The sequence below is a fragment of the Pollicipes pollicipes genome, unplaced genomic scaffold (genome assembly GCF_011947565.3).
Source record: "Pollicipes pollicipes isolate AB1234 unplaced genomic scaffold, Ppol_2.1 Scaffold_4881;HRSCAF=5763_pilon_pilon_pilon, whole genome shotgun sequence".
NCBI lineage: Eukaryota > Metazoa > Arthropoda > Thecostraca > Pollicipedomorpha > Pollicipedidae > Pollicipes > Pollicipes pollicipes.
Window position 1 is genome coordinate 45,020,189 of NW_023596576.1, and position 19,060 is coordinate 45,039,248.

The 19,060-nt window shown below is 52.5% G+C and overlaps 2 protein-coding genes across 3 annotated transcripts in view; both read left to right on the forward strand.

Annotated features, from left to right (window-relative positions):
* LOC119100455 (tight junction protein ZO-1) overlaps positions 1–19,060 on the forward strand; it is a gene marked incomplete in the record, with an annotated part of 177,534 nt that overhangs the window by 51,732 nt on the left and 106,742 nt on the right.
* LOC119101842 (protein Mpv17) overlaps positions 1–19,060 on the forward strand; it is a 62,708-nt gene that overhangs the window by 4,675 nt on the left and 38,973 nt on the right. For both annotated transcript variants that reach the window (XM_037225266.1, XM_037225267.1), the window contains exon 3: positions 2,594–2,709. In XM_037225266.1, coding sequence (XP_037081161.1) covers positions 2,594–2,709 — 116 coding nt within the window. The remainder of the gene's footprint in view (positions 1–2,593; positions 2,710–19,060) is intronic.

Below are 19,060 nucleotides of genomic sequence, written 5' to 3' on the forward strand. Positions count from 1 at the left end.
TGCAAGTTCACGAGTCGCCCGATAGTCGATAACTTGTCGAGGTAAAGTGAGGTCAGTGACCTATGGTGACCTTTTCCGACCTGAGATCGGAGTCGTCACTTTTAAACACGAAATCTCTTTCACGACACGATATGTGGCAGTTTGGCTGGACGAGTGTTGTTAAATAGTCCAGAAAGCTGCATGTTTTCGAGGCTGCATTGTGACCGACGTTGCGCCGTGGAGGTTGGCCTAATCTCTGGTGTGACTGTTAGATTTAAGAAAGTGAAACTGGAGATCGTTGAATCCCTAGACACCGAGCTATTTCTTGCTTTTCTTTGTGGACACGTTCCGGCACCCTGACCCGCTTTGGAACCATGTAGCGAGAATGCTTCTGTCATCCGTGCATCTAGGATTGAGCTAGAAAATGTCAAAATGCCATGACGTGCCAGTGTTCGGCTGCATTCCAAGTGACATGGCACCATCACGGCTTGCAGCTTTTCCTCCGTAGCCAAACTAAGAAGCACGAGGTCTATAATTAACGTTATATCGATCGCGCGAGTGAAAATGGCTCCCGTCCGTTTAAGACAAAGCGCACAAGAGCTAGAATTCAGACGGTTTGAACTCATTGCCCGTATGTACAAGGGTTTCCCTATTATCAGCGCATACGAGCTACGAGATGCACGAAATGCAGACATAGTAGTAATCCAGTGGTAGGCTGTAGTAATCCATGCACCCAGATGTTTGATCGCTCGCGCTAGCCCTCCCGAGGGACAGGCCTGGGGTCTCACCTCTCTGCAGCCTGCTCGGCTTTAGAATACATGCGTCGCTTTTGATTACGTGCCAGCTGATTTGTTCTGCCCCTGTCGGGCGCATGAGCTCATAGTAGCGCAAATGAAGGGAACTCAGCTATCACAGCCCTAGCAGACATGGTCTAAAAATAATGATTTTACGCTGCACGGATACGCGTTGTTAACTAAATTATCGGACGCTCATTGGGCACAGGCATGACTTGAGGGACTTGTAGCATCAAGGTGGCGCTGATCGCAGCCTCAACGCTGGCTACGCCCTTCCGGGGTGAGCACATCAGCACAGGAAGCATCCCGCAACACCCAGTGACAAGCTGCAGGCGAGGCGGTCACTTCAAATGCTTTAAGATCTAAAGTACACTTTTACTGCGTTTGTCTCGCGCCGTCTTCTGCGGGTTATCCGCAAACCCATTTTTGGGGGAAGCCGCCTGCCCATCAGCCAAGCCTTGCTCATGGATGATAATCACATTTGTCATATAGTCTTCCACCGTGCCTGTTTGGGAAGGGCGGGGCTGGCTGGCAGCCTGCCTCGGTAAATGATACCTTGATGCGGCGGTTTTTGAACTGACGGATGTACGGCGGGATAGAACGTCTTGGGTACGGAAGTGGGGTGCCATAATCAGAGGAAGGTATTCGATCGATTGTAGTCCGCTTATCCCGTGCTCAGATAGATCTGAAATAAAAGCACGAAAATAGAACAAGGCGGTTTGACCTAAGTATTTTGATTTCTGTAGGTTGTAGAGTGAGGAGGTAAACAAGGTTTAGCAACAAGCCTCTGCAGATATTCTAGACTGCTTACTTTAGCACTGAGCCCTACCAGCTAGTTTCACGGAACATCAAGCTTTATTTACCCTTCGCCTAGATGCCGTTGTTAATTTGCCCAAAGCACATTGCCGTAATTTATCTGTACAGCTTCGCAAGTTCTGTGATGAATGCATAAGAATAGCTCCCTGGACAATCACTTTTAAATAACACTATATTATACCTTGGTCTAACTTTGCTCATTTACGGCGAAAATAGGGGCCGTTTCGGAGGTACTCTTAGCTCTGTGCGCCTCTGACCCGGATACCGCCGCCAACTGCTCCCCGGACAATGCAAATGAATGGCTCGGTGAGATCGCAGAGTTGGGTCATGTTGCGCCCTGTAACGCGCCCCGTGACGTTTCGTCAGCCGGCTGGCGGGGGATCTGGGCCAGTTGAACCCCGGATTGGTTTGGGACAGACGCAAGGCGCAGTCATCTCGGCGATGAACTCGTGTGTATTTGAAACGGGCCGATTGCGTGGGCATATAATAAAGTTATGTTGGCACGGGATCACAATGGAGCTAGTTCAAAAATGTGATTGCAACATTCATGTGCCGTGTGAGGGTGTGCATGTGGGCCGGTGTAAGGATGACGTTAGAGGCAGCATTGGAGTCACTTACGTTATTTCTTAAGCATTGCGAGACTTTCGGCCACTGAAGATTCGCCAGTCCATTTCTGCGTCCCCATGTCAACAGATTTAACGAAACAGGCAATCGGACCACTTGTCTCACAAGTATTGCTGGTCTCAGGGAATGGTCGTGCAATGCTTCCAGATACGTAATGACATAATCGCGCTTCTCACGTTCTCACGTTCTCAATGCTTCCAGATACGTAATAACATAATCCATCAGTAAAGACCTGTCATTCGACCCGCCTGCATTCCTAGCTGTGTGTACCTTCATGTAGATGCGCGCAACCCTGCACCAGAGCCCCGTCGCCTGTCTGTTCGGTGTGTCTCCCCCCCCCCCTCCCCCCGCCGCCGCTGACCCAGCCCTGTTGGTCGCAGGTGCCCTCATGGGCGTGGGGGACGTTCTCGCCCAGGCGGCCGTGGAGAGGAGACCACTGCGCGAGCTCGATCTGTTCAGGGTCGGCCGCTTCTTCGGCATCGGGCTGTGCATGGTGGTGAGTGTTACCAAGCTGCCGGCGAGGTGTCCGTCTCGCCGCTGGCGGGCGTCGCTCTTCGCGCCGTCGCCTGCTCACGGCGGGCGTGGTCGGCGGGGCGACGGCACACCGCTACCCGGGAGTCGAGACACGACGGCGCATCGACACGACGCGGCCGGTGGGAACGCGCACGGGACTTAGCTAGCGACCAGCCCAGCTCACAGCTGAGGCTCAGTACGCAGCGCGGCGCGGCGTGATCCAGCCCCAGGCCGTTAAGCCGGCGCCGGCGGGGGGCCTTTTTCGGGAGAAGCCTAAATCACGTTCACGGCGAAAGTTAGCTGGCCGATGTAGATTACCGGCGGAGGCTTAAATCGCCGCGTAAATTCTGCCCGGCTGCGGACGCGGCCGGAACGCGGCGGCCGGCGCGGCGGAAGGCGGCTATTAACGGGCCATGTGCTCGACAGGCGGTCTGAGCTCTCGCGGTCGGGGGCCCGGCCCCGTGACCACCGCCTCTGTCGCGCGAGTTCTCGGGACCGGTGACCGTTATAAACACGAGCGTGTCGTCTCACGTGACTGAGCCGTGGCATGTGACGGGGGCAGAGGCTGTGCGTGGGGTTTTGCGACGGGATTTGTTCGCGCTGTAGCGAGCGGCGGGCTGCAGACCCGGCTTTGAAAACCTTGTCGGTTGGCTTTCTTGTGACGTGGCTCTTTTCTGGTGCATATAGTGTGAACGAAGTCCAAATGGATGAGTTTGATGTGCGTGCCACGCGTTATAAGGCTTTTCCGTGCGAATTTAATCATTTCAGGAAGTTCTTGCATCAGATGCAGTGGTGGCGTGCTGGGGTGGGGAGGAGGGAGGGACAGGAGAGCAGTGCCAGCTGTCTTCAAGTACGGGAAAAGTTAACACTAGACTATAGCGACGCTTGGACAGAAGTGAGGTAAGAATCACGCTTGCCTTCTGCCATCTCCAGAGAGGTTCCGCCGCCACTGTTCAGATGCAACCCCTCTGTGTCTTCACGCGTCTTGATATGCAGTACTTTTCGATATCATGAGGCAGTCGCAAGGCGTTGAGAACATAGCGAGCCAGCCTTAAGCCATCAACAGGAAGTCAGGGTGTAAAAGCCCCCCGAATATAAAAGACCAAGAACAACAGAGGTCTCTTGACTGAAACGCGACGTATGGCCTGATTCCTTTTGCTCGGGAATGCAATCCTGGCTACGCCATCGCATATTTTTGTCGATATTCAGGTGATGGTCCAAAGCGTAGCGGATCAGAAGCTTCACCAGCATTGTGCATTAGCCCAGATGGCTTGGTTTGGTATTGAAAACACCCATTTTTCGTCCAGTGTCTTTGGATCACAAAAGTGCCTGTCATCCAGTGCCCATAATCTTTACGTGGGTTCTCTTGTGATATTATGTAAAGAGAGCTTAACAATTACATGACAATATAACCCTACTAACCCTAATTAACATAGCATTTTGTTTAGCGTTGCCCCGTGGTGCATACGCTACTGATCACACGATATGCGGATACATTCGAGCGTCGCTCGCCGGCTGCCTCTCGCCTGCGCGTGCATCCTGGCGCTGTGGCGATCACTGCCTGACGGCCACTGCCTCCCGGCGCACGCGGCAGACGGTCGCAGCATCGACCCGATGTCGGGCCGTGGCGCCTCATGGCCACGGTTTCAGACGCCTCTGAGCAGGGGAGCCGCACCAGGACGTCATGGTGTCGGATGGTGCCGTGAGGACATGCGGGTGAGGACATGCTGCGGGTGGGGACATGCTGCGGGTGAGGACGTGGACGCGCGGCGTCAGGGCGGGGAGCCCTTACATTCCCCTGCGGCTGCCAGTCCGTCGCTAGGACGACCGGCGTATGCGCGGCACTTCCTGGGCCACGTCTGGCAGGTGGGGACGCTTCGAGACGATGGCCCACGAGCGCCTCTACAACATCTCGCAAAGACTACAGATGTCCCCTGTCGGCTTCACGAACTCCAGCGAGCTCGAGACTGCGTAGATGGGGAGGGAAGGAACATAAGCAGCCAGGGAACTCACGGGAATCCAGGAAGAGCTCTGGGTCGATAAGGGACGTGTCTTTGTGGGGAGAAGGACACAAGGCACAAGCCCACAGGTAAAAAAACAACTTTCGGTGTCAAGTATGTACCACCGTATTAAACTTGCATACTCTTAAAAAACAGGTGCTTAACTGCATTCTAAGACCCATGCAATATAAATAGAAACTTACATGGTGACATGGCAGAGAAAAACAAGAAAAGCAAACATCAATGACGGTGGTTATTGCCATTTACGCTGCGCCCGTGCCCTATGAGTTGAATTCTCGTGAATGTCTTGACATGGGAGAGTGACAACAATTTAGTTTATTGACAAATCGTTAAATAAGTAGGTGAAAGGCGTGATGACACCGACACCAGCAAGTGTTAAGGTAAGTATTGACAGCTCTTTCCCACTGAGATGACCCAACGGCTGGCATAAAGTGCACGCAGATCACGTGTAAAATCCCGCAGGCTTTGAAAAATTTCGTGAAGAAGTGACCACTTGTAACGGTCCACGGTCACATGTCGCTGTGCGGGACAATGCTGAACTTTCTCAGCATTCCATAATGCCGGAGCCTGGCCGTATTCCTGTCGGTTACACGGATAATCTACATTGCGCTGGACAGTTTGATAACCAATCGTGCCAGATCGGGTGCATCATCGTCGGTGCTGAGTATCATGCTCATCGCGCAGCCTCGAAGCAGAACGCATCCTATTCATCCAGGTTGGTCATCGTGCTTGCCTTTCGCTCCTTTCCACTGATGGCGGTTCGAACATGACGTGTGGTCGCCAGATCCCCGTCTTTGTAAGCCGAACTAGAGGGCCGCTGAAGTTGAGAGCTGCGATTCCCGTTGCGTCCATGCCAGCGACGTCCGAATCCTGATGGATGACCACATACCACGGGAGTCGGGGTCACGCGCGGTCGGAAGTGACTGGCATGCGGGTTGGTGAGGGGAACTCGCATCTCGGTGTCGCAACTATGCTCTTCCGTGACTGTCATCTAAGTTGTCGTGGAAGTGTTTCAGATTATCCATTACGAGTGTAAGGAGTGACCCGGAAGCATCAAGTACGCTTAGTCTACTAGCACTTAACACACATGCTTATCGCTATGCATGTATATATATATATATATATATATATATATATATATATATATATATATATATATGTATATACATTGCTATCGATACATATATATATATATATAATATTATATGTCGCCATCACTATATATATATATATATATATATATATATATATATATATATATATATATATATGTGTGTGTGTGTGTGTGTGTGTGTGTGTGTGTGTGTGTGTGTGTGTGTGTGTGTGTGTGTGTGTGTGTGTGTGTGTGTGTGTGTGTGTGCGTGCTGTGCGTGCGTGCGTGCGTGCGTGCGCGCGTGCGGCGTGCGTGCGTGCGTGCGCGTGTGCGTGTGCGTGCGTGTGCGTGTGCGTGTGTGTATTTTATATACATATTTATATATGTATAGTCATGTACACATATTTCTTTAGCAGTTCCCCCCGATGATTTGCAGATATTAATCATCATTTGTCGCGGGCGGTTGAACGAAAGAACTGCGCATAAGTTTTCTCTCAATCACGTGGAGCTAATTAACGCCCAATACGTCTGTGGTGCTTGACAGGCGGAATGGTGCTTCGGGGAGTCGAAATGACAAGGTTTGATGCCGATGTTCAGCTGGGATGACTATGTCATAAATATGCTATCAGCCGTGTATAATTGTCGGACTGTCTGTCCACTTCTTAACAATTCATACACACATGCTCAAGTCCTTTTCCGTGAAACAGTTAATAGCCAGCTGTTGACCGCTGACCGTCATTAGCGAGGAAAAAGCGTCGGGAAATTGCAGCGCATCCTTTTACAGCTGTTTGACAGCTTTCCACCTATGGCATCTGTGGGGAAATGTCGCAGCTGTCGCGAGGTAGCCGGTTCCCATACCGGGCCTTAGGACTCGCTTGCGCTTGCTCACTATAATGAAATCGTGGCAATATCCATCGCTCGTCCATCGCTCGCGCATCGCTCACGTGAAGCCGTCAGACATCGTCAGCTCGGCTACTGGAACGCGCCGTCCGCAGGATCTTCTGCGTCCCCCCCCCCCCTTACTACCCCACAGGCTCGTGCTCTGGCCGGTCAGCCGCACCGCAGCCGGCGGGCGGAAGAGGGGGGGGGGGCGAGTGACCGCCCGTCACCCCCCTGCAGCCCGATACGCACACGGAGCTGCGCTGGCGAGCGCGCTAATGAGCGCCGCTCCGGCCGCGGCCTGCTTTCCGGCCGCTGCCTGGCGACGCATACAGGCCGGCCTGATTGGGTTCGGCGCGCGCGCGCCTTCTGGCGAGGACATGGCTTCGGCCGACCCGACGCAGAAGCCAGCCCGGTCGTCGACGGGGCCTCACCGGCGGCGAATATGCGGGACAGATAACACGTGTCCGGAAGACGGTGTTCTTCAGATCTTTCGAGTAGCGCAGGTTTTCCATCTTGCTTATCTGTTTTCGGCGTCTTTACGTTACGTGTTCTCCACCGTCTCCAAACACGGCTTTTCTTCAAGGTTACTCAGCTCGATTTATTCGCTTGCGGCCAAATGCCTTGTTACGTAGACTGTACGACTAAATCGTTACTGCCATGATGGGCGCAAAATGACCGCTGCAGTCGACGCGCCCGAAAACACCAATCAACAACAAAGTTACTGCTACGAATGACACACAATGTTCTAATGCTTTATCTCAACAAGAATACATTATTCCATCTTCCAGCAGGTCCAGCGAGTCCAGCTTACACCTGGCGACCAAAGGCTCAGCACGTTAGGTGGACTGCCTCCGCTGTCAGCTGCTCTTTTGTCTCGTCACCACGCGCGCTTGAGCCGCTCAACCTGACTTGCTAGCCGCCGGCAGGCTTTCGGTCGCCGCCATATCTGAAGTGAAATGATGCTGTTAACAGCTTTGACCGGCGTTGCATGTGGGGAATGCAAGCGCCGTAAACTATTCTCGCGTGCTTGAGCGAAGCGGAAACATTTTCCGCTGGCTTGTGACCCTGATCACGCTTCTCACGATCCTCAAGTCCCTCACGATCTTTTCAGGGTACCTGCTCTTGTTTTAGCTTCGGAAGGTTGCCCTTCCCCTTACGCAGCGGATCGAGGATGTTTTGCAGAAGCTGGCCACCCGCGACCTTCCTGAGCATAACGACATCTCTGGTCGACAGACAATGCTGATGCTATTGTGTCAAACTCAGACTCAGTAACTGCCCCGTTACTCCAGCTCAGTCGGGGGCCATATTGTGAGGGGTTGCCCACCACCCGTTTGCCAACGACACGACCGAAGATAGCTCTCGCCCGCCGAGGATAAGCCTGCCCGGGCTTGTGTAGTTGTGTTGCTTCAGCAGCATGTTTTGCGTTTTATATTCGCAGGTGTTTTAAGTGCCTAGACATGCACTTCATTGCGTTCAGCGCGGTTGTGTAGCAAATAGTCGGTTGAGAGTAGGGCGGTAACAATGGGCTATTTTACTCAACATTTTTCTGCATTTCGACTGTCAATTATATTGTGCTGTGTGCAATACCTCAACCGCATATAATATGTTGCAGCATCTGAGCTCAATGGCCTCGCTGTCAGAACTGCAAGCTTTCAGCTCTGTTCAATTCCTCCGTGTCACATCCGGCTATTGCCCCGAAGTCTGAAAACGAAATGGGATGGGTGACACCCTTCCACTTGCCCAATGGAAGGTAATCAACAACGAACGGTGTGCTGCGATATCTCGGTTTTGTTTGACCCTGTGAGGTTTGCACGGACGCTGAAGCACAGCTGCATTGGATGGAGAAGTTGAATGGGGTGTCGAAGCGTCGTGCTTTGGCTCCTTTCTGCCGGGCCGTGATGTCACAGGACTGGGTAAACTTTGCTGGTTTGCTACAGCTGAGGTACCGCGCGAAAGGTTCCGGAATACTTGCAAATGCCACGGCCGTCTCAATCTGTAATGGTTTTCGCCTGTTGTGGGCAGACTCTTGCCGAACTAGCCTGCCTGGCTGTGTGTGCTGAAAGCTTCCACTCCAACTAGGCTCGGGGGTCCCAATTCAGCCCCGCGGACTACAGACGGCTTTGTTTTCGATTGTGTGATCTGTTGTTGGATCTCCCAATGACTTAACAGACTGTGTGGTACTTGCTGCTGTGAACCTGAAGGGTTTCCGAAGCATCGGAAATTGGGGGCGAGTTATGTATGCTGATGGGTCGATGCGGAACAAATAACGTAAGTCCCGGGAGCTTTCAGTAGGTGTAAGTCCCGGGAGCTCTCATTAGATGTAAGTCCCGGGAGCTCTCAGTAGATGTGAGTCCCGAGAGCTCTCAGTAGATGTAAGTCCCGGGAGCTCTCAGTAGATGTAAGTCTCGGGAGCTCTCATTAGATGTGAGTCCCGGGAGCTCTCAGTAGATGTGAGTCCCGAGAGCTCTCAGTAGATGTAAGTCCCGGTAGCTCTCATTAGATGTACGTCCCGGGAGCTCTCAGTAGATGTGAGTCCCGACAGCTCTCGGTAGATGTAAGTCCCGGGAGCTCTCAGTAGATGTAAGTCTCGGGAGCTCCCATTAGATGTGAGTCCCGGGAGCTCTCAGTAGATGTGAGTTCCGAGAGCTCTTGGTAGATTTAAGTCCCGGGAGCTCTCATTAGATGTGAGTCCCGGAAGCTCTCAGGAGATGTGAGTCCCGAGAGCTCTAGGTAGATTTAAGTCCCGGGAGCTCTCATTAGATGTGAGTCCCGGGAACTCTCATTAGACGTGAGTGCCGAGAGTTCTCAGTAGATTCAAGTCCCAGGAGGTATCAGTACATGCAAGTAATGACGCGTAACTTGAGATCGATGACTATTCCGACAACTGGCAATTTAGTCGTGGCTTTCGAGCGCTCTTGAGCGTAGGTCCGCCGGCTGCTGCCGCCATTTTTGTGCTCTGGGACTGCTTGTATCGCGCAGTGCGTTGGCGTGCGTTCAGTCAAAAATGACGTCACGATGGTCTTGGTGCCTGAATATCCTGATATCTTCGTTCAGAAAATGTCACATCCCGAATGGCCGCGCGAAATCTCCTGCACCTTGTGGGTCTTTGATGTCCGTCTGAAAATAGCCTCAGGTAATGTCGCCGGAGCGAAAGGAGTATCGCCGAGCAATCGATCTGCATGTGACTTTGGTGGAACATCATGTTGGCTCATCGCCACCAGCTGTTTGCGGCATGCGAAGCTTGCCGCATACACATCGACACATCGCCATTATATCGTTTATGAGCGCTATGTCGTAATTCGTGGTTCGTTTGAGCATACACATTGACACATCACCATCATATCGTTTGTTATGAGCGCTATGGCGTGATTTGTTGCTCGTTTGGGTCGTCGCAATTCGATACGGGCGTTCGAGTCTGCTGCGTGCGCAATCATGTCTCTCCCACATTTGAACCGCTGCAACGTGAATTTGCAAAGGCGCTGCACGTTATGGACCGTTTTAAGCCACCGACGGGTAAAGGGCAGCCACTGACTGATGGCGGAGTTCTTACGAGCATATGCAGGACGTCATCACGAGCAAATGGGACATGGGTAGCATGGAAGAAGTGTCCCCTCCGTCTGTTTAGGGGTGTGCTTTTTAGCGCTGCCGCCGCCGTCTGGCATGGCTGCGATCATGCGAGCATTGTGGTCACGTGGCAGCTGCCCGCTCGGTGGCGGTCTGAGCCATTCTAACGACCGTGAGCTGCTCTGCATACCCGTGTCCGCGTCCTGCTGCTGCTGCATACCCGTGTCCGTATCCTGCTGCTGCTGCATACCCGGTCCGTGTCCTGCTGCTGCGCCTACCCTGTCCGTGTCCTGCTGCTGCTGCATACCCGTGTCCGTGGGCGACCGGAGGCGGCACGAATTGTGCTCGGGAACAGCCGGTGTTACGCAGTTTGAGATGCAGCGGTTTTGTATGTCAGTGTCCCGTCTCCACACTGTTAAAAAAATTCGCACAGAACGACAGTTGCGCTTGAGACATGTTTCCCGTGTGTGGCCGGTCACATCCGCCCTGTGTTGAAGCCATGCCGTACCCATTCATATTTGCCTGGCGTTTCCTACCCAGAAGTGCTCTGCGACAGGGTAGCACACCACATGGGTGGCAGAACCCACCGCGGCCGCTGTACCGTAGTGCGCCGCCCGACCCGATCCGAGGCCGCTGCTACAACCGCCTCCGCCACCCAGCCAGCCCATCGCATACGCACCCCGTCGGTCCTCCGACGCCCGGGAGCGGACACATTTCCGCCGGGAGTCGGGCGGAAGTGGCGACTTCCGGCCGGCCAGTCACCGTCCGGTCCTCGTGACCGATGACCCGCCGATGGGCCGTGGGGCGACACCAGGGTAACGAATCACTCCAGCTGCACGGCAGCTCGGGCTTCGCCGAACTAGACGCGTTCGGTGTATTGGTTCGGCGTCGGTGCTTGGCCAGCCGATAAGGACGGGTCGCCTCGGGTGTTGACTGGGCGGATGGTGATGCCTTTCACACCTGTGTTGTGCCCGCTGGAATAGTCGGAAGCGTGGTGGCAGGTGTTTGCGCGCTAGTAAATGATTTTGTTTTGTAGATAAAGTTCCCGTGGGGATGTTCGATGAGGTTTCCGTGGGGACTCGGCGTACACTGCAGGTAAAATGTGAATTCATTCTGTGGTAGTGTAATAGTTGCGGGAACGTTTCCGGATGTCAGATAGCACCTCGATTCCTACGTCATTGGCCGTTGCTCTGTTAATCGCATTTCTTATTCGTTAAAAAAAGTTTTCTTGCGGTCCCCCATTTACGGAGTTTTTACCATGTGAAATCATCTTTATGATCCTGGTATGCTAAATAATTCAAAGGGCTTTCAATGAAAGTCAGCTGAGTCAGTGGAACTTCAAAACATTCCATGGCCACCTGACTGTGAATTTTAAATATATTCACTTGACACGCCATTGTGGTACGCAACGGTGCTAAGATCGCTACTCCGGTGCGATATGCTCATAGGGGATTTTCCGGCTTCTAAAAGCCTGCGCGATGACACTGGTGATCATGGCTACCGGAAAATACGGCTGGCAGCCACCCTCGCGTTGTATTGAGTCAGGCGACACGCGCAATTTCAGTAGAGCGTAAAAACTATTCAGCCAACTGCATTTTCGGTGTGAGCTAAAAGCTATTCAGCAAATCAGATTTTGGGTGGAATGGAGCCGCACGCTGGTGACCGCATTGCAGGCGCCTTAGTGGTGTGATTCACTTATCTGTCCGGAACACCATGGATCCGCTCAGCATGCTGCTCGTGCAGCCCACACCACGGCCACCCACACCAGAGCGCACGTGACAGTCATTCCAGTGGCGCCCATGCACACGAGCCCAGCCGGAGGAGTCCCAACGGCTACAGCATGTGACCGCGCCGGTGCCCTGCCTGCCCCAGGCGGCCGTACGTCGCAGGCGGCGGTGGCGGCCGGCTGCGCCCTAACACACGGTCGGCGACGGACAGCGGCCGTGAAGGCCGCTGTTCACCAGAGAAGGCCGGGGAAGGGGAGACCGTCTCAGGCGGCCGCGTCCGGTGCAATTGGCGCCGCCGCCGCCGGGCGCGGCGTTCGTCTCGCGCGTCCCGGGGGTGGGCCGCGGCGCCACGTCCGGATGGCTCCCGGCGGAGACGGCGGAGCCTCGCTCGCTCGAGCGACGCCGGCGGCCGCGCCGGTGCCGCTCGAGGGCGCCGCACAGTCCTGTAATGGGTCTTGCGCGGTTGTGTGATTGGTGCTGATGTACTGGACGGTGACGTTATTGGCCAGAGGGGAAACGTGGCTGAGCTCTGGCAGATCTGTTTGTCCTGATGTTCCCACGTCTTCAGAGAAAAAGTGGGGAACTTTGGCTGATGTGTTTCTTCGAACACACCGAACACACCTCTACCGTCCAGGCTCTGCTGTGGAAGTGGTGCCTCCTTGCAGTTATGCTGCGGCCTGGACCGCCATGCACTACGCGATTGGAGACTGTCCGGCATTTCTGTTTTCGCGGATCCTCTTTGCGTGCAGCTCACGCGCTGTTGGGGCTTTCCGCCGCGACCGTCACGTCCACTTGTCGAGCATGGGTGGGACATGAGTGCCTGTTGTCAGCTCTGTGCCGTTGAGTCGCTATGTCCGCTGTCACGTCGGAGCGTGGGGACGCCTTGACGACGGCTTTCTGGTGTTCACCGATATGGCGGCTTTTTGGTGTTTGCCTCTTGGCTGGAGCTGGCGCTGCTCTGAATGACATGGCGTTGGGACTGCGGAGACGAGCTCTCTGCCGCGACGGTCAGCTGATATCTGTTTTGTCTTTTGCTGTCTGGGCTGTGATGCAATGTCCCTTTGAATGAAGTGCGTTGTCTGTCGCTGCGCAAAGTAGATCTTTGTCAAGTGAAATGAGCTGAGCCGTATCTGGAGCGCTTGCATTGGTCGGTATCAACGTACAACGTAATGTAACGTTCTAACGTTTCTCTAAAAACCATGCAAGGATTATTTTTTGCTCCAAAAATGTTGAACTTTGCAAGCACCGGGCAGAAACATTTACTTGGCAAGAGGAACTTTTCAAGCCCAGTGATACTCACATGGGTTCGTAACCATATCACTTAAAAGAGTATGTACAAAGAGGTTATGTTAGGTGGGACTCACTCGGCCCTCCTTGATATCTTGATAACTTCTGGTCCGCAAGAAGAAACCCAAGGTCGTTCATTCCTCCCGATAATATTTATGCTTCTTGACACGGTCTCGTACTTTTTTAGTCGGGGTAGCAGTGCACAGAAAATCATTGATAGCATTTTTGATCCGGCATAGTTACCACGTTTCTAATCTGATTTCGACGCAAGTGATGCATATCGAAAGCTTTGTCTTAGAGATCGCTTCTGCCTGGTGTCGTTTCAAAATTCAAAATTGGGCTTAGGCAAGAGACAGAAAAGGAACAACAAACAATGCTCAAAATGTGATTTTATTGAGTTTTTGCACGGCTAGTGGCAAACTGAGCCATGGGCAGTGAAGGGCTACGTAAGGTATGTAAAAGGGAACCCAGTTTTCAAAAGCAGGGCGCATGCGCACGCAGTTTTGCGGTTTGTGGCCAGGGCCTCCGCGTATGCATCACCCGTCTATTACTTTTGTCGACCCTGGACGTTTTTTTTTTGTCTCTGACGGAAGCATATTTTTGGGTGACGTTTACTGCACACAATTGAAATATGGAATGCAGCTTACTGTTTAATGACATTCAATGTTAGTACCCCTCACACTCATGCTTGGAGGCGTCTCTGTTCTAGTTTGTTTGCCCCTCCTCTAGATCTCGGCAGGGAGTGCGAATGTATGTATCTAGAGACCGGTCGCATTCCTTACGTATCTGCATTGGTGACCCGTGATGCTCTTTTCACTGTGTGGAAACCCCTTTCTCGAGTCCTGGAACCGCCTCTACCGGTTACTTTTGTTACAATGCAATAGCGACACCCATGTTGCTGTTGCATTCACCGGAAACAGCAGTAAGTTCTGTCAACGCGAGAATAGCTTATCATCCCGTGGCGGTCTCCAGGTTAACCTGATCGCCAAATTTTACCGCAGGTCTGCCAAACCGGGCTCTGGCAAGGCCCTGCAGCGCACGCCACGAACCTGAAATTTTGGTACAGCGCTTACAGCGGATGTTTAGGAAGTTTCATACAATGTCAACGACCTGCTCCAAACGTGTTCCACAAACAGCAAAAAGCAAACACTCGAAGGGCCTGAATTGCCCCCTCAAGTAATAGGCTTAACAACATAAGTATATCGGATGCGTGAAGTGCCAGCATGCGCACCCGGCGTTTTGAAGCTAGTCCGAATGCCTTAGTGCATGTGGAAAGTGAAACCACGTGAAAGCGTTTCCAATTCAGTCTTTTTCCTGCGTTATTGCGTTCGGTGTTCGAAGCGGAGAAAAGCAAAACGGGAGCGACGGTAGCCATCCAGATCCCTGCAGAGGATCCGGTGTTCCTGGTCTTCATCACCCTCCAATCAGAGGGCGAATTATAACGGCACAGGAGGGATGGCAGCCGTCCCGGTCCCTACAGAGCATGTGGTGTCCCTGGTCTTCACTCCCCGATCAGAGAGCGGAGGGTAACGGCACAGGAGGGATGGCAGCCGTCCCGGTCCCTACAGAGCATGTGGTGTCCCTGGTCTTTACTCCCCGATCAGAGAGCGGAGGGTAACGGCACAGGAGGGATGGCAGCCGTCCCGGTCCCTACAGAGGATGTGGTGTCCCTGGTCTTCACTCCCCGATCAGAGAGCGGAGGGTAACGGCACAGGAGGGATGGCAGCCGTCCCGGTCCCTGCAGAGGATGTGGTGTCCCTGGTCTTCACTCCCCGATCAGAGAGCGGAGGGTAACGGCACATGAGGGATGGCAGCCGTCCCGGTCCCTACAGAGCATGTGGTGTCCCTGATCTTCGCTCCCCGATCAACTCGCCGCCGCCGAAGGGGCGTGTCTCGCCTCTGATGGGGCGGCACTGTCTGGCACCAGGCGCCGGCCGTCTTCCCTGCCGCCGCGAGCCGGCACCACCCATGCAGCGGACTGTCACCACCAGCGCCAGGGCGCAGCGTCACCATCCCGGGGGGCGGAACGGCGCCCGCGCCGCCGGGCGCGCTCGTGCAGCGACCCTCCGGTGCCAGCGCGGGTATGGAATCGGCCTCCGGGGACCCGGGCCGCCATCGCCGCGGCCGGTCGGCAGCGCGCCCTTCTGGACGGCTCCCTCCGGTCCTGATCAGCGTTGGCGTTGCCGGTGCCTTTATTTGACGTCTCCTCCATTTTCGAAGCGAATGTTACGAAGTCGTGGCAACATCCAGACGAACTGTAAGTGTGCGGTGCAGAAACGCGCACTTTGTTGGTGCTTCGTTCCGGGTTCACGAGTGAACTAATGAGAGTTAGGATCGTTTGAGTTAATTCCATGCGGTAGACACACTAACGTCACTTGCGTACATTTCAGATAAGCCTGTAAATGTTCGTGGAATTAACGGGATACAGTTCCGGACTGGTCGTGTTGGCCTCGGCCTTGGTGCAGTTAAGTGTGTCGTTCGTTGAAGGTCATATGTGGCTTCCCCCCACGGTGTCTCATCCTTGCAATACCAACACAGGGCTTGGTGCTCGCTTATTAAGGATACCCGACAAACAAAAGTTTTACGTTCACTCTGGCCGACTATTTATGCTAAAGGAAATATTCCTGATTTGAAGATATTGAAGGAAGCAGAGAATGGGTTGAAGCAAACTCAGTTTTAACATTTGGTATGCTTGTAAGTGAACCTGACCGCTCTAGACAGCACAATCTTTCCTTTTAGTAACCATGCGCTTCAAGACGTCATTGATTGCGTCATGAAACGTCTGTATGACGTTGAGGTGCTGCGAAACTGGCCATGCGAAATTGCCACCGTAGCACTCACTTGTGGTATCGCATCCACCCAGAGATAGCTGTTGCGTGCTTGAGATGCTTGCGGAACCGAACATCGTTATGTGCTCGCGTTTTGGCCTTATTTATCTACGAGTTTAAGATTCCATGTATAGATGTTCCCACATAGTCGATTCTGCTGTTATTCTTACGTTATTCGATTATAAGCCTTGTTTCCGTAATAACTAGCACCCACGTCCAAGTTTTGACACTATGTAGCATAAAACGTCAGTCGCGATTGAAACCTACACAACTTGCCCAATATTTATTGAGACCCAACTGATGATCAGTATCTTTGGAAATCATGGTGACGAACACCAGATATGAACGGTTCGACAATTAATTCTTCCTGGTCTTGAGCGTCAATTCTACGTTTCTCTGGCGTCATGCACGCCTGAATGACCTTGAAATAGTCTACGAAACTGCGCATTTTCACGGGCATGTAACTCAAAAACTATAGGGGTTTAGGCCTTAAGGAGTGCTGGGCTGGGAATTGCACCGAATGCCTATCAAATAGCTGTTTCAGCTCAAAACGACGCACAAATACGGACCACTCGTTGTAAACATTTGGAACGTCACGTCATCTTCATTGTCAATGGCCTTTCTTTGTGTGCGCCTGTCATTTCGCGTATACCGGCTGGGCAGCCGGCGTCCGGAGATCCTCAGTGGGCTCCGTCTCATCACGTTCTACTCGGATTTTCACCTGAGATATTGCAACTTCATTGTTGCCCGAATAAGAGGGTTGCGATGGTTAGAAACAAGACATCTGAGGACGAAGTGAGAAGCGTGCTGTGTTCGCGTGCGTGCATGCGTGCGCGCGCGTGCGAAGTGAACGCCAGGGCACCCTTTTCTTCAATGAAGGACCGGGAAGCGTGTTGTGCTTGCGTGCATGCAGAATGCCTGGGCACCCTTTTCTTGAGTGAAGGACTCTGCCAGGCGCGTTACGGAATGACGTAGCGGTAGGAATTTGGTCAATGAATCTCTTATTCTCAACTCAGCGGTCAATTATTATCTCGAGCTAGTCTCAACGGTCAATTACTCTTACGTAACATTTGATTGCTGCTGACATCAGTACGTCGACGATGTGGAAAATGCCATTGTCATTTAATGTAAGCCTCATAGCTCGTGTATTCACTTTCCAGCGACACAAGCAAGGTAAGCTAGGTCCTGCAAATCCGTGAGGCATATTTGAAACTATTCAATTGTTAGAGGGAGCGGTTATTTATTTATGGAAAGCAAACTTTTTGTTTTCTTTATATCACACGTATGCACGCACGTACGCATGCACCATGCGGTTGCACACGCACGCACGCACGCACGTACGCATGCACCATGCACGCCCGCCCGCACGCCCGCCCGCCCGCACGTACGCACGCACGCACGCACGCACGCACGCACGCACGCACGCACGCACGCACGCACGCACGCACGCACGCACATCCCGATATTTCGAACGACGATGAGCTCAGGATCATCGCAATATCAGGACATTTGCTCTAATAATTTTAAGGTCAATGCCGATTAAAGCTTGCATTGACTCGGGTGTCAATAAACTGTAAACACGGCATAGAAAAATGAATTTTCAGTGGTTTTTAAACCTCCGCAGTGCACTTAAGTATGAATAACAGAATGTTGCGCTTCCGGCTGTGCTCTGTCGCGCAGCGAAGTCAGCGAGACCTGCTCGTTCAACACTAAAAACACCCTCGATAGCTCTTAGTCGTCCCTCATTAGCTGACTGAAGTGTTTACTCAGGCGGTTGAATTTGGAACCTCTTTATGTTGCTGCACGGATGGCTTCGGGCCCGTCTCTCCCCCTTTGTTTTTACCGAGTGCTCTAGTTGTTGTTCCGTATGATTTGCATTTCAGCCGATTGAAACTAGTTGTTTAATTAGCTTGCGTCGATCAATTGACCACTTGTTTTACCGAAGCCAAGCTCCCACAGCGTACGGGTCAAATTTTTCATGCACAGTACGCCGTGAATCTTCAGCTTTCGAGGCTTGCTACTTGATCTCGGTAGTAAAATCGAGAAAGGGTGCGTTCGCAGCAGCCCACCAAGAATGGCTTACTTTACGTGACGCCACGTGGAATATTTGCCAGGCATGTTCGCAGTGCATCAAATTTTTTGTTAACATCTTTGCAGTTTTCTCGGAAATAAATAGCATGTATGAACACCATCATTTACATCTGCACGTATTGCGCCTGCTTTAACGATGGAAATAGCAATTATGCCGTTTGTAGCGTATAGCTCACATTTGCATCATCTGCGGTAGGTCCTAGGCGCGCGAACTGAGTCTTTTTTTACAATTAAACCTGTTGCGCCATTTCCGCCCCATCTCGATCAAGTGGCGGAAAATGCATCTGACGTGTACAGTATCGATTCTGCGCGACACCACACAGGGTCTTTTACGTCCGGGTCTCGCCGAGCATCAAAAGGCGCCGAATCTTTGGAGTATGACGTCATTGGTGACGTTGACAGCACATATTTGTTGTCCGGGGTCGTTGCAAATACGACCGAAGTGCCGGATTCATAGTTGATAGGTCGTGTGTTCTAGTCCGGAGTGGTCCATAACCTTTCTTCCAATTACCGGTGAGTTGTGCTGAATTGTTTGCTAACATCTAATACATGCTCTCAATATAATGCAGTTTAAAGTGCATGGGAGTGTTTATAAAACGTTCTGGACAAAACTTTCATTCTTATTTTATATTCATTCACTATTGTGGCACATCCGCGGCACTACCTTCAGTTACGGGCTGTCAAGTGTTTAGTATGAACTTAAGCTCTACCTTGCACTGGGCATACAGTGCATCTGTAGTATTTACTGCAATTTTTTTCTGGACTTCGTTCTACCCAGCATCTGTAACTCTGACTTGAACCCACCCAGCCACGAGTAGATGGGTCGGAAGGCGGCCCGCTC